Below are 16,522 nucleotides of genomic sequence, written 5' to 3' on the forward strand. Positions count from 1 at the left end.
AGCATTTTAATAGGATGATGTACAAAACTGCCAGAATATAATTAGCTGACAAGTTAAAGCATCTTCATCGGTAAGGGGTAAGGGACTCAAAGTCAACAGAAATGGATTTTACAAGATATCTTCCATCGTATTTTAATATGCAAAACTACAAATACCAACTCAAAAAGGAAATTATATACATGAAAAATTTATTGAGTTGCTCGAAGTTTTTACTGCGTTGTTGTACAACTACCCCATCAGATTTGAGTATCAACTTCCCCACTGCCTTGCCTCTATTTTCATCCTTCCCACCTGTACGTTAGATCAGCAGCATTATGTATTTCTCTGCACACACACACAGCGCTGAAATGAACACAAAACTAAATAAATCTAAAACCTAAAGAAAAATCCATGGAAATTTCCTTTCTGTGAATACAGAGGCAAAACACTGCACAGGCTGAGAAGGATGGAGAAGAAATAGGGCACACGAGGCTGCGCCAAAAGCTAGTGTAAAGGGGCCCACTGAACTGTAAGTAACTTTCTGAATGACAAAAACACACCACCATATACACAGAGAAAAACACAGCTATTCGCCAAAGCCCACACAAATGAGACCTGTGGAAAAACACTTACCAGCATGAAAGGGATACAAATAAGGTGACTCTGAACTGGTTCCACCTTTTAGGCAGCTCAATTTAATTAATACACATACTATACAAATAGGGAGCTCCCACATTTAGAAGCCACTGTGCTGGTCTGACTGCCAGGTACAATCTGCATCACCACTTCAGGGCAGGCCAGGAGAACTTTGATTTCTTGGACCTCAGAAGCAGCTATTTCTCAGTGAAACTGGTATATCATTACTACTCCCATATCAGGAGTTCCTGTATGATGCATTCATCATTAGCCATCAGTATTTTAAGTTCAAGCTTGTATGTTCATATAAATGGAACACCAAACACAGCCTTTCACAAGGGACTAAAGGATTTAGACCAAGTTTTAATTGGAGAAATTTTCGGGTTTGTCTTGGACTGAAAAAGAATGGTTTGGAAACAAACTCAGCTGCAGTTGTTTTAACTGTGGAAGAAAAAAAACATTCAAAATAATAAAAGAGAACTGGAAGAGTTTTCATGTTACAACAATTTTGTAACATCTTTGTATTAAATTATCCTCAAATCTGAAGCTGATTTATAACTTTTTTCCTCATTTTTAATTGGAAACAACTGGTTTCCCACTAATAAGGAATCTATGAAGTTAACTGATGAAACCTGTGTGATAGATAAAAGGCAGGCAAAAATAAGTTGGCAAGGGAAAGCTCATACACAATACTGCAGAAAAGTTGCTTTAAATGAAACAGGAATCAGAAATTGCCAAGAAAGGCAATCAGCCAAACAAAGCCCAAACCAAATCACTATTAAACAACAATTCCACAGAAGCAGGAATTTAGGATATGGCAAATAAATGTTGTGCCCTCCTTGTCCATCTGCACATTCCCCCCCCAAAAAACACTTCACACTGAAATGTATTCCCATTAACCCTAATTCAATTCTATCTCCTACTAGCTCTTCCCATATCATGCCATTTCTGTGGCTACTGTGCAAGAGGGATAATTTGTTGAGTTTTCCTAATGCCAGCAATGACTTCAGTAGTTCTAACACCAGCTAAAATTGCTTAAAAGAAATCTGCTGCTGTACCAATAGACACTGTTTCAAAACCAGCTAGTACAGACTGGTAGTTGGAAGTGTTAAGAAGGGGTTTTTGGACATGGGCAGATAAATCCAGCAGTACATTAAGAGAGCAGAACTGTAGGAGGACATCATTCAGACATCCCATCCTGGATTTACAGCACCTGCTGAACAAGACATTGCTCTGCTGCAAGCTGCTGCTCTGGGCTGTGCAGTTAACAGGATCATGCGAGTTGCACCACCATCCACAAGAAAAACAGAACTGATCACCTGGCTTGTGCTTCCATCACCTGCAGTTTAAGGGAATTCAGACTGGAAAGAACTCACACAACACCACACGTGCAACGTGTAAGTGTGCCAGCACCTTTGGTGTAGCTGTAGTGGGTTGTGGTGGCTGGCTGCCAGACATCTCCCAAGATGCTCTCACTCTCTCTACTCAACAGGCAGGGGGAGAAAGTAAGATGAGATAGATTGAGCTAGACAGGGAAATCACTTACCAACCACCCTCATGAGCAAACCAGACCTGGCTCAGGGAAGTTAACTGAGAAGCAATGCCTCCTTCCCAGGCTCAGCTTCACTCCTTCGGTCCCAATTCTTCCATTTCCTCCCCACCCCGAGCGGCACAGCGGAATGGGGAATGCAGGTTTTGGTCCGTCTGTAACACTTTGTCTTTGCTGCTCCTTCCTCCTCACGCTTTTCCCCTGCTCCTGCATGGGGTCCCTCCCACAGGATACAGTCCATCACAAACTGTTCCAGTGCCGGTCCTTCCCATGAGCTGTTGTTCCTGCCAGAAAACCTGTTCCTGTGTGGGCTCCTCTCCAGGAGCCGACATCCACAAGCTGCAGCTTCCTTCAGAGCACATCCTCCTGCCCCAGCATGGGGTCCAACCCAGGCTGCAGGTGGGTATCTGCTACAGCATGGTCCTCCACAGGTTGCAGGTGGATATCTGGGTAACTCTCCCATGAAACTGGCACTTAATCTTGAGAGACAAAACACAAACACAAGTCGTGTCTGTCTTCAGTACACGAATGCATAATTCCTTTATCCTCTTTCTGCCCCTGAAATATCAATTGTACTAGAACTTCCACTTAGTCCTAAAAAAGCTCATGAAGATATTCTGTCCAATGTCAAGATCATAAATCTGAGGTAAAAGACTACTGATGTTCCATACAATTCTATAAATAGCACTGTAGTTTAGATTGGAAAAGCAAATCTCCAAATCATCTCTATTTACTGTTCTTCAGTTTGTGCTGGGAAGCAACATGAAAGTATGCAAAACTGGATTCTTTCCATGTTCAGCTATCTGCAAGCGCACTCCTAAGTTATGTCCTGCCCAAAGAATAAGGCTGAGGTTTGATCTAGCCTGGAAAAACAACTTGCTGAAACACAGAGGGATGTTGGACCCTCAGTGTTCCACTGTGGATCTGTCACTACAGTGCCATGCTACTTGCTAACACAGACAGTCTGGAAGCTGCTGTTAAATACACAGCACAGGGCGAGCACAACCAGTAATCCTTTGATTTGCCTGAGCATATTTGCTCATTTTTCCCCTCAGAGCCCATGTGCACTATTTATAGAAAGGCTTTACATTCTTATTAGTTACCAGACAATGATTTTTAATGCATGTTCCATCATTACAAATACTCTTTCTGTGAAGCTTTCTACATTATGTAAACCAGGCAATTATCACTGCATGGTTTAGAAGGTCATTCCAACGCCTATAAAATAAATAGCAATGGGAACTGGAGTCTGTGTAGCTTTTTTGCTTTGCAGTTATAGATTCAGCAAGCTCCCAACTAGCATTCATGCCATGTAGTTTAGAACCTAACAAGGGTACTAATTCATAGCACAGAATTGACAGAAACATTTTTATCGACCTGGGTATCTTTGCTATGTGTAACCCACGCTCCACACAACATGCTGAGTGATGAGACATGGTGACTCCAGGACTCAGTGCAGCTGCAGCATAGAGGAGAGGTTTTTCAACCCATGTTAAAGTCTTTTCAATGTACAGCTGTCATCAGAAAAAGGAAAGGATTAGTCAGGTTTCTTTTCTTTTCAGAAGGAGAAAAATGAGGACACAGAGCAACAGTGCAGCCATTTATCCATCACCCAGCAAAGTGCAATGCCCACCCTCAGCAGTATAGCACACACTGGGGAGCCCTGGAAGCATCTCAAAATGACCCAACACTTGAAAACGATGAAGAATTGTTCCACTAATAAAAATATTTCTCTATGAAAGATCACAGCGTATTCATCTCACCAAAGGCCCTTCGTTAGTACAAACAGCATTTCCTTTTCTGTCAGAAAGAGGAAGTCTCAGATTAAGGCAACTTCTCACATTCCTGTGGAGACCCAGGAATTGTACTGAAACTGTTTCCTCCAGACTACCGCTATTTCCCACTCGGTTTAACAACAAAAGATACACTTCTAACGGTGACAGAATCAGTGAACCAGAATCATTAAAAACACAATTCTGAAGAAAGTATTTCTAAAAACAAGCCTGAAACTTAGCCTTAACCTCTGGAAAATAGCGACAAAAGGGAGGTAAAGCAGCATGGAAAAGAGTGCCCTAGAACGTACTGTAGATGCAGACATGGGGAAGCTTGCCTGTTCACACTCAGGTTCTCCCTGCTCCCCTTAATGCTTACATATTAATCTTGCCTGGTCCTTTATGTAAATCTCAAAAGAAAAATGTGTCTCATCTAAAATCAAGGAGAAAAAAACATTTTCCCCTTCAATTTCCAAGGAAAAAAAATATATGCCAGTCAGCTTTGTGCAGTGTAATGAACCCATAGCTTATAGGCCTCTGCCAGTTCATTCTGGAGAAGACAGAAAGATATTCTGAACACTTCACATTCAGATATAACCACTGCCTGCACTGATGCAAATAGAGGAATGCGCAGATATCACTTATCCCTCTTACTGAATGATGAAAAACGCTTAACTTTTATATTCTGAAATATAAACCTATTTTTAAATGAAGCATTAAAACAAAAGGAAATCAAGAGATTTCCTATGATTCCAGCTATATTTCATTAATACCTGCATTATACTGTCACATGGAGTAAAGACCATACAAAAAAAACCCCACAACACACACCCAAAAACCCACACCAGGGAACAGAGGGAGAAGTATCAAGCGCTCCACACAGCTTTCAACCTCTTGCATCGAGATTGTACCTGACTGAAAAGCTACAACCCCCCTCAGGTCTTCAGAACACCCCAAGACTAAAGGCACAATTGAATCCTGTATGACCCTTCAAATAACTCTTGTAGATTTACTGCTCAGACTGCAAATTCCACATTAAGTATGCACTCGAGCTACTTCCAAGTGGCAGCAGGAAAACACCTGCAATCCAGCAGCACTTCTGCAGTGGTATCTGCCAAACAAGGGCATTAGAAGTCTACAAGCTGAATATCAATGAGCTTCTCCATATGGACAGAAGCTGCTTACAAGAACTGCGGTCAGTGAGCCTGGATATGTTTTACAGCAGAGCCCATGTGTGCACACAGAGCCCTGATAGCTGGCATGTTCCAAGATTTATATCACACTCGTCATCACCGTGGGCAGTGGAGAGTTAAGTGGCCATAAAATCTGATTCAGGTGTCTCCTTCTGGAAAGGAGTGAGTGCAATCCAGTGTCTTCATGGCTATTTTATTTATGTTGCCAGGTAATAATGCTGCAGACAGTAACAGCAGGAAAAACAAACCTACATCACCCGGGACACGATGCAGATGCTAGCAGGGTTAGTTCCTTGAGGAAATCATTCCCACCAAGGACCTGCCCCCCTCCAGGTACAGCTAGAAAATGCTTCATTAGCTGCTTTATTAGCAGAGACAGCAGCAATCTTGGGCATCTGTGTACTTATTTTCTCATTTCCACCAAGAATTTAATTAACTGGCATTAATTAAGTTTTCTGTTTGATCTGGAAAGTCAGTTCAAATCAACATTTTTATGGAAAGTTTAATATGAATGCTGACAGATAATTCCTTTTAGAAGATGTAGTGATAGGACAATGGGAAGTGGGTTTACTTAACCAGGGGAAGTTTTGATTGGATATAAGGAAGAAGATCTTTCCTGTTAGGGTGGTGAGGCACTGGAATGGATTGCCCAGGGAAGCTATGAATGCTCCATCCCTGGTAGTGTTCAAGGCCAGGCTGGACAGAGCCCTGGGTGACGTGGTCTAGGGCAAGGTGTCCCTGTCATGTCAGGGGGGTTGGAACTGGATGATCTCAAGGTCCTGTCCAACCCAATCCATTCTGTGATTCTACGATGCTTGGGCTTGCAGCAAGGACAGAACAGGGAAACTACTCCACCGAGAAACCAAGATTTTTATTTGCTGTTAGACATGATCAGCTAAGAAAAGAAATGGCTATGTTACCCGATTTGAGAAGTGTGGATGTTTTGCAGCTACACCAAAAGATCTAGAAGCTCACCAGGACATTAAATACTATGGGCAGGCCAGGTAAGATGTCCAGGAAACGTGTGAATTGTCAATGTACACCAAAACACCATTCATCCACCCAACTGCTATAGTTCTCTGTTGTAGAATGGTCCAGCTGAGCCCCTGTCACTTCGAAATATTCACCACATTTTAAGTTATTAAAAATAGGCAAATTTATTACCTATCTCTGCACTGTTTCTTGTTCCTATCCACTGCAACTTAACAAACAAAACTGTCACCTTCTTAAGCTGTAAATGCATCAAATAAATTCTGTGCAAACTTCACAACCAATAAACGCAGGTGCTAGCATTCATATTTACCATTAGAGTCCAAATTTCAAAAAAAAAAAGAAGTTGTACACCCCTGAAAACAGCACATGCACAATTGCCATGATCTTACCAAAATCAAGGTCAGAAAAATATGTTCACCTGAACTATGAAAATGCAAGACAGAAAATGAAGCTCGCTCTTCTGGATCCTTCAGGCAGAGTGTCCCAGCCTGTTCACACATCTCCAAATCCAAAACTAAAATGTCTGGGCATTTATTTACATCACAATAAAAGCACGAGAGCAGCTACATAAGGGAAGGTACAAGACATGGGAGCCTTTTGCCATTTTCACATCCAGGCTCAAGGTCTTGTGTCTATTCCAAACATACTGGACAAGTGCCTTGGGCAGAACAGAATCATTGTCTGAGCTGCAGTATCACTGAAACCAGAAACCCACATCCATTCCGCTTACCAGCTGAAAACTGTGTAACCCATTAACCTTCTGAAACTTTAAGCAAACACTTGAATGAATCCCTGACTCCCCACACACAGCTGTGCTCTTGGCTTTCCAGAAAGCCAATAAAGCCACCTTGGTTTCAGTTGGTCTTTCCATCCAGCTGGCAGGTTCCCCTGCTGCAGGAAGCCCACAAGGCTGAGTCCATGCAGGTCCTGTAGCTCCAGGCCAGCAACAATCCCAAGGGATACACAAACGAAGTCCAGACAGATTGAACAGCACACATCTGCATACTACAACAGGGAAAGATTAAACTGATCCTAAACACAAGTCTTAAAAACAGGTTTAATACAAGGCTTTGGCTCTCTTGTTTCTCCTTAGCTGGTAGCTAGGAGCAAACCAATGAATTTGAGTTGTACAAAGCTCTGAAGGCCACATGGGGCATCCCACTGCCCACAGGACTGAGAACCGCAAGATACGGATTGATTCTACAGGGACTGCAGCAACAGAACAAGGTGTAATGGGTTTAAACTAAACAGGGGAAGTTCTTTACTGTGAGGGTGGTGAGGCACTGGAACAGGTTGCCCAAAGAAGTGCTAAATGCTCCACCCCTGGCAGCATTCAAGGCCAGGTTGGACAGAGCCTTGGATGACATGGCCTAGAGTGTGAGGCATCTCTACCCATGGCAGGGGGTTGGAACGAGATGATCTTAGGGTCCTTTGCAACCCAAACCATTCTATGATTCTATTCTATGATTCTACATCTTATTACTGTAAGAGAATATTGCAACCATATATCATCAGTCTTTTAGCTTGCGTATTGCTTGCTTCCATTTTTTACTATTTTGTGTCAATAAAAATTATACAGAGCTATACTTCTACTGGGGATTTTTAAACCTAGATGAAGAGAGGCTTGTTTAGACTCTTGCAGTATCAGTGAAACCATCCCAGGCTTTGCAGCTCACCACTGCTTTACATTTGACTGTCCTTGGATGGATTGAAATTAACTGCAGCAGTCAGCAATTCCAGCAAGAGCGCCTAGAGAAAAGTAGAGCCAAAACACCAGAAAACCCCCAACCTATCCACAACTCATTTCCAGTACTTTAAATGTGTCATTTTACTACAGAACAAGAATTGTGAACTCGGTAGCTACATACAAATACACACACCCCCCCTAAGGAAACAAGAGGAATGTCTCTTGGAGCTTTGGAACCACCACAGCACACATACACACACACAGAGCAAATCAGCTCAGCTTCACTGATGCCAGCACAACTGTGCTGATTTCTGCCAAACTGAATTTTAGTCCCATCTAGCAGAAACATCACTGAGAACCTGTTGTGGTTTTCCCCATTATGTTAGTGTACTGTTCCATTCTTTTTCAAACCTACTTTTTATGGGAATATTTTATGTTAAGTTACTGTACTTCACATACCTACAAATAAGAAAGCTAAAGTTGTATTTCAGGATTATTGAGAGTATGACAATTGACAGTTCATGGGTTTAGGGTCCCACCCCAAAAAAATACCCCTAACACATGATGGAATAAAAAATCATGGTATGAAGCTGGAGATCAGTTGTCTTTGCTGTGTTTTCCTTCTTGTAAATCAGCTCATTTCATCTGACCAACGTTACAGCACACAGAAAGAACAAGCAGTACTTCATTTTCCTGTAGCTCTTCTATACGTAAATCAACTTCAAGCTGTCTGTATTCATTCTGCTAAGCCATAGATCAATTCCCACAATACAACACCTAAGTACTTTGTTAAATGATAATGCTACCTACCTAATAATCAAAGACCAAATACACACTGAAGTCAGTCATTAACAGCTACATATGGCTGAGCAGCACTGTGACCTTTCCTAATCACTGCATCTGGCATCACACAAGTGAGAAGAAATATGTAAAGCATTTTTTATTTTTTTTAAAAACAAACTAAAAGGGCAATGAATTGTCAGGATAAGAAATGCAATAGAAAAGCCATAATGTAGAGGTATCCCATGAAAGTTATTACTCGGAGACAGTGAATGCCAGCCACAGACAGAGTGTTTTAGTGAAAAATCCTCTAGATGAGTGAGTGTCCAGGTATCCAGTTGAACAGTGATCCAACTGTATCATTACTTGCTTGTGTTTATATCACCATCAGATAGAAGTCTTCATATTCTTGCAGTAGCAAGCCCCCATTTTACACCAGCATGGGCCAGTATCACAGGCAAAGGCTTCCATGGATCTACTCACATCCCACTGCTGGTTGCTCATCTGAGCTGGCATGTGCATTTGTGAAGCTGCATCAGCAACTGTATTAGTTAAACTGATCAAAAGTACCCCAACAAGAAAGAAAAAAAGCATAGTTTAATTGGGATCAGCTTCCCAATTCAAATCACTGTATGGCTGTACTGTGACTGTGAAGCTCTATAGGGATTTGAATCAGGATGAGGAGACAAAGTGAGCAGCAGAAGCAGGGCAGGAGTGAATCTTTGAGATGAGTCACTTCTGCTCCATTAATAATCTGTGAAACCACATCCAACAGGCCTAACTAATACAGAAATAATGGTATCAGTAGAGCCTATTGAAATACACTTAAATTTGGTCACATTGGTGAATAATGAATTGAAGCCATCCATGTATATGTACTGATGAGCTGCAGAATACAGTAAGTTATCTTGGCTGCCAGGGGCAGAATTCCATATTTAATGACACACAAGAAAATATATTTAACTCACTGCTGTCAGAGTTCATCCACATTCTGGCCTTATCTTCTCCACTGCCCACTTAACCTCTAAAAACCAGAGTAATTCAAGACATGTAGAAATGTCTAGAAAACCTTTACTTCTACCCAATCTGGATTATGGTGGTATTCCTTCAACAACAAAATGCCCATGGATACCCAACTTTCAGTCATATTCACATGAACTGCAATAACACTGGTTGTAGGGTTGAACTGCTATAGTCAACAGTCTGTCTTCAAGCAAGATGTCACACTAGATTATCATAATCTCACCTAGCTTTTAAATATAGTAACTTTCCTATAGTAACAGCCTTTCTAGGTACACTTGAATGAGAAGACTTACTTTCTACCACTATCTAGATATAGTCCAAGGAAGCTGAAGTTTTTCTTAGGGTTCTTTCAACTTAAAATACCATTAAATCATGATTTTGTCCATCAGAAGACACCACAGGGTAGGAGAGGTGATTGTATTTGAAAGAAAAGACTGAGGAAAGCTCTGTGTATAACGAAATCACACGAACATGGAGAAGATACACACTGGGCTATGACAGACACAAGCCTGCAAAATTGGGCCAATGAGATGCTGGTCAATGACGGTCAAGAACTTGTCCTAGAAATTCCTCAAGAACTTCCCAAGCTTTAGGCTGCATGCTCCATTAAATCAGTTTGTGGAACCAGACTTCAAAGCAAACTGCAATGACATACAGCTCTGCTCTTACAAAAGTCCAGGGCAAAAAAAATAAATAAATCAAGAAGTCCTAAGAGTTTGATTTTAAATAGACATTTCGTACACAGTGTTCATCATATGTCAAAGTGGGGCAATTCTAAAGGAGTGAAACAAATTCCTATAAGCAGAAACTGAAAAGTGAAACAATAAAAATTAGAAAGAGGAAAAAATGGGTCTCACATATATAAAACAAAAGTCACTTCAGAATGAAATACTAAATAAAAAAATTATAACCTAAGAAATAGAAAGGAAAAGGCACATAATTAAAAAAAGAAATTGAACAAATTCAGGTAAGCCTGAAACCTCCCACAAGAAGAAAAATTCTCAGATAACAAATAGAAAAATCAAAAGACTGTGAAAGGAATTTCCACTGTTTCACCAGTTGCCTTGAGGGAATGCATTTGGTTGTATCTTTCCTATCACCAAAAGTAATGAGCAAATACCATGACTAGTTTATGTCAGACCTTTATTTTATTTTCTCTGTCTTGCAAGGAATCAACTTAGTCCATTCCAAAACAAATAAACCAAAACCAGAAAGCAGATTTCTTGCCAAGTCTAAGTCTAAAGTATAAGGTTCTACCATGGTACCATCTGCAAGCGAACCCAAGTGTGAGCTATTACTGGCACACTTAAACATGATTATCCTTATCTGGTCCAACATTTACATACCTCGTAGGCCCACATTTCCAGAATGAAATTTATATTTGAAACTGAGATTATCTATAAGTGTTATCTGAAAGCTCAAAGGCTGTGATAAAAGATATACCACCTGAAGAAATACAGGGGATCCCTGATGAGCATTATCTTTGGCTTACGACCCAAATACTGCAGTGACCAAACAGGTGTCTCCTCTTGCAATCCCAACAAAAAAAAAAATCAGACCAAAGTTTTCTCCCAGATTTCTCTCTCACACTAAAATACTGTATGGCTTTTTAATTCAATGATTTTAATTTAGTTGTCTCATCTGCTATAAGTATTTTAATACAACATCTCTTTTTATATCCTAACATCAAGGTGATGTTGCCAACTAAGTTCTGCTGTGGCCCTCTGTAAAAGGAAAGAGGGAGGAAACATGAACACTTCTTTCTTATTTTCAACAACTTGGACTTCAAGCAGGATTTTAGTGATGGAAGAAAAAAAGAAAATAATAAATTTGTACTCTACGTGGATTTCTCTAGAAGCAACATTTGAAATATTTTTCTTGATATTCAGATTTCAGATCTTGTGGAATATTTAGTTTAGAATTAGAATGCTTACCAAGAGAATTTTATACTGGCATGATTTAAGTCTTCATCCAAAGACAGAGTTTCCATTTTATAAATTAAGAAATACAAGTCCTATGAAATCAAATAACAGCATCCTCTTCAGAATGCCTTTACAACTTCATGTTCACCTTCAGACGTACAGAGCAAGTGTTACCCCTCTAACAATAAACAGATGAGAGGCACTTTTTTCCTTTAACTGACATTACCAACATGTGATAAGGGTGTAGGCTTTCCCAACACCAAAAACCATAAGAAGCAAACAAAAAGCTCTACGCACTCAGCTTACCTGCAATTGGGAGACTATGGAACGTAATTACAAGGTGGATTTTTTTCATTGCATGTATCACTAAGCGAGAACCTACTGAAGGGTTTTCTGATGTCAGCTTCAGTACTCAGACTGAACACAAAACCATAACCACAGAACATGGGTAACAAGGTGGGTACTCATATTCACACTGCCTAACTGCTTTGCAGGATTTACTCTTCTATTTGTAAACCAACTCTTATGCTACAGAAAATGAAATTTAATTTAGCTAGTGGCATGGGCCACAATGAAAAACTCTGGCATGTAAAACACCAATCAAGACTCAGCAACTATCCCATTAAATCCAAATCCCAGCCCACGAGGTGTTAGCAATGGGTTCCTTAGAATGTTACTTAGAACATTCTGCAAGAATTTCTTCTGTAGGGACTGACTTTCTTTACAGTAGCTATGCTTAAGATAGACCTTATAGCAAGCTTTTGCTGTGGAACTACGGGTGCAAAAAGACACTCTTGGCTAGCAACGACGTTTCTAGGTCCCAGCCTGAACGCACATGTTGGGAGAATCAAGGCTGGAGGAATCCTTTCCCCCACAAACTTGTGTACTACTTACAGAAATAGTTATACAGTTAGGACATTCATTTAACCTTAAAAAGTTAAGTTTTAAACTAGGTACAAGACATGAAATATGCAGTTGATACATGAGCCTTGGGCAACATGGTCTAGGGTGAGGTGTCCCTGCCCATGGCAGGGGGTTGGAACTGGATGATCTTAAGGTGCTTTCCAACCTAAACCATTCTGTGATTATACTACTCTGCAACAGTTGTCTCCCAAGTGCAAGTTAGGCTCCTGCCTAGAGTTAGGATGCGCTCTTCCTCCACTCCCCATGTGCAAGAACCCTTCTGCAAGTATCTCTGCTGTTATCTTCAGTTTCATGAGTTCCTATTTTCCATGACAAGAGATTTTACAGACACTTCTCACCTGTGCTGAAAACAATGGACTTCAGCCTTCCACACAATCAATTAGATTCTAATGATGAGCACTCTTTTTGAAGGGGGATAAGAGCATGCACCCCAGGAGTGGGATTAAAAACCTTTTCCATCTCCCAACACTAATTTGAAAGCACATTTGTAAACACTTCACACATCATCCCTCCTGCCTCAGTGAATTCACCTCACATTCACACCGGGCTTCCTAGCAACTCCTCCTTTACTAATACATTTTTCCATTTACTGAAAACAATAACAAGAATGAGTCATTCCTGCAGAATACAGCCCTTCACATACACCAGATGCAACTAAAGCCTACTCAGATCGCTGTATTTATCACGCAAGTCTGTCAGCATTTTGCATCTTTTGTCAATGTTTTCGGCAGGATGTTGGAATTATTTTGTTTTTAATGTTAAGATCTTAATATTGCTTGTCAAAATGTACTACCAAGTTCTGTTAAAGCTAACATCTAAATGGTTCAGTTACTAGCAGCTTGAGAATACCACCCAAACAGTGACCCAGAATTACTGTCTTTTAACAAGGGAGCAATACAAACGGAGAGAAAAAGCTCACAGCTTTAGAACTGAGAAAATCAGCATTTCCTTATGTTCTTCAAGGCTTCCCCTTCCAATTCCACTGAATCTGTTTCAGTAAACAGTTTGTTGTTGTTGTTGTTTGGTGTTATCTATTTAAACCAGTCCTTACACTACTTTCTATAAACATCAAGCCTGACTAGCTTGCTATGTGCACAACAGGCAAGGAGAGCTCCTATCCCCTCAGTTCTCCTCCAATACAGTGGAGTATAAGTACACAAACCAAAAATGAACAGTGAGCAGAGAACCAGAGCAATTCACTCTTGATGAGATTATACAGCTGTTGGGTGGAATGTTCAACCAATCATTGCAAAAATCAAAGGAGTAGTTAGGAAGTTTGGCCTTATGAAATGCCTTGTTGCTTTCCAGAGTAAGAGGGTAACAGTAGAGCCCAGTTCTACCTTTACTCATTTTGTTTTCTTACAGGTGTTCCATGAACTAACTCATTTGAATTACAGCACCCTGATGTTATTAGATGAGTGATTTCAAATAAAAGGCACTTGCCTATAGCCACACATTACGTGTAGGGGCAGAACAGAACAATGACATAGTAACAAGCAGACACAAAAGCTGTAGATCCTAAATTATTCATTATCTATTCAATAAAGAACCAAGTGGTCCTGGAAAATTAACTCTAGTAAGAAAGGAATTACTTTTTCAGACATCTCTACAAATTATTTACTTTTTCTACAAAGCATATACTCAGCAGTTGCAAAGAATTAAGATGTAAAAGTAAAGATAAGACGTGTTTCATCAGTTCCTAGTAAGTATGCCAACACCAGAAACGGCAGCTCTACTTCAGTGAAGCAAAACTAACAAGCATTCAACGCACTGAGGAAAACAAACGCATTTAACATCAATTCATTTCAAACAAGAATTGAGCATTTCAAGTCATGTTTTCTACACTTGCAAGAGCCATTTAGGATTTTGAAGTTAGTTGTAAACTAGAATTAATCTAATTGTAAAACCTAAGCAGCAGTGCAGCTGTGGACTTTCAGTCTCATTTCCATAAGCACTAAAGCAGCCTATTTTTGCTCTTATTCTCATTTAGAGCATTAAGACTCTAAAAAAACACTATTCTGATGGGATTACACAGAACGCAGTTGCTATTTTCACAGCCTGAGCTATCCAGGCAAGAAAAACGTTTTTACCACAGAGAAAAAAGGAAAAGATCTTTACACCACAAGCAGCAGTTACAAATCCTGACATTTATCATGCTGAAGATGGAGTTTATGTCATGAGGATTCGCTCTGGGAAAGCTGCAGTTGCAAAACGATAATCATTAGGTTTAATATAGTTCAAAGCCAAATAACGGCAGCTGTACATGCCACAGAAAAAAATATTTGTAAGTTTCAAGCACACATTTAATTTAACTACAACCAAACTCCAAGATATTTCTGATTTACAGCAAATGACTCGGAACACTGACTACATCCCGGTGCTGCTCTTACCTCTCTTAGCAGCATCTGTTCTCCGTCTTGCTGGCGACACCAGATCCTTTACAATCTGCAGCACTTGAATCATTGCTCATTAGCAAGATCAACAAGATTAGATGCTCCTCTAAAATTCCAACAGGTTTCATTACTACATGTGATTATATGGCTGTCTTCAGGATGCTCAAGCAAAACTGATGCAGGAACAACTCACCTACCTTCACAGAAAGATTTCTGCCTGATGACTGTACAGGCTGGGGAGATGGATTTAAAGTGACTTCAGCAGGAGACAAAAAAACTGCAAGCAGTCCTACATTTATTTCTACAGAGCATTTTAAAATTACTTACTGCAGAGAATGCATACCAATTCCTCTAAATAAAGTTTACAGGAAACATTCACACCACAAAGAAACTACAGAAAACACCACTCAAAATTAACGTGGATAGATGCAACGTACTCCTCTCAGCTCAGCAGCCGTGTCTGCATCCTCTAAAAGTCTGTCTCAAGTCCTGAAATTCCATGGAATGCTTTAAGAAGAGCTATCAGTGCAGTGTAGAGCCAGCATCAGACCTGTTCACAGAATTAAAGTTGAATCGAAACTCCATCAGGCACAAGGAAACACCTGAGAAAGAGTCATTCAGCTCCTTTCCCCCCCCCTTGAATGCACATCTCTGACACCCTCCAATGTGAACAGAATTCTTGCACACCAGGAGGCACGCTGGAAATCCTGGGAGTATTTCAGGCGTTCTTCTCTCTCCCACCAGCAGAGGCCAAGAGAACTATTTCAGCTAAATTGCTATCACTGCTTCTGTCAGGTAATCTTAAGCAGTCAAATTGCAGTACGTGCCCCACACCGTTTTTAACACCATTTGGAAAACATACAAAGGCACTTCAGAAGTACCTTCTGTCACAGCCTCTACGGAGCTAACAAACAAAAACCTTGAGAAATCATGTTTTATAGGCTTAAGTTAAATGTCAGCCCTGAAGAGGCTCTGTGAACACTTTAGGAGACCAAATTCCTTCACAGCCTTGCGAGGCCTTACCCACACAAAGACAGCGATTTAGGAAGCCAACTACCATAACACTGAAACAAACCACAGGCCACCATCAAGGCACAGCAGGACACATTCTCTGGCCTTTAGACCTTCTGTTCCCATTGCTTAAGTTTTATATGGCAGGGGGAAGAGGTCATCTCTTCCCATTTCTAGCTGCTGATCATAAGCTTTTCAGATTTTACATTTACTGGTCTGTTTATCCACATGCACATCAGTCTCTTGAAACACAAAGAGTACAAGCTCCACAAACTCTATTTTGTCGGTCTCATTTACAAGCTGCCCATTAATCCATCGCTGTCAAAAGAACTAACCAGCCCAAAGTACTTGGTTTGGAAAAACAAAGACAAGTTAAAATCATTCTCTCTGAACACTGATTTCTTCTCCCACCGTGCAAATACTCAGGTGTCCAATAGGACTATTCTCAATAGGAAGCCTGTGGACAACTGTGCAACTGTAACTTACCTCTTCCTGAAAAAGGATTGCTTAAACCATTACAAACAGAAGTTTCCACTTCCTATATGAAGAATAATTTGTAACTCCTGTATCTACACTTAAATTCTAGGTTTCAGACAAATGTCTTTGCATGTAAAGAGGTAAGGAAAAAAATCACCATAAATAGATGTTTCCTGAACAACT

At 40.4% G+C, this 16,522-nt stretch overlaps 1 protein-coding gene across 1 annotated transcript in view; it reads right to left on the reverse strand.

Moving 5' to 3' along the window:
• USP6NL (USP6 N-terminal like) overlaps positions 1–15,603 on the reverse strand; it is a 97,706-nt gene extending 82,103 nt beyond the window's left edge. Inside the window, exon 1 of the mRNA XM_061346198.1 lies at positions 14,849–15,603. Coding sequence (XP_061202182.1) covers positions 14,849–14,921 — 73 coding nt within the window. The 5' untranslated portion in view covers positions 14,922–15,603. The remainder of the gene's footprint in view (positions 1–14,848) is intronic.
• Between the last annotated feature and the right edge of the window lie 919 nt (positions 15,604–16,522).

Source organism: Neopsephotus bourkii, unplaced genomic scaffold (assembly GCF_033783945.1).
Source record: "Neopsephotus bourkii isolate Nb327-2 ecotype Australia unplaced genomic scaffold, CSIRO-AGI_Nbou_v1 NB_266, whole genome shotgun sequence".
NCBI lineage: Eukaryota > Metazoa > Chordata > Aves > Psittaciformes > Psittacidae > Neopsephotus > Neopsephotus bourkii.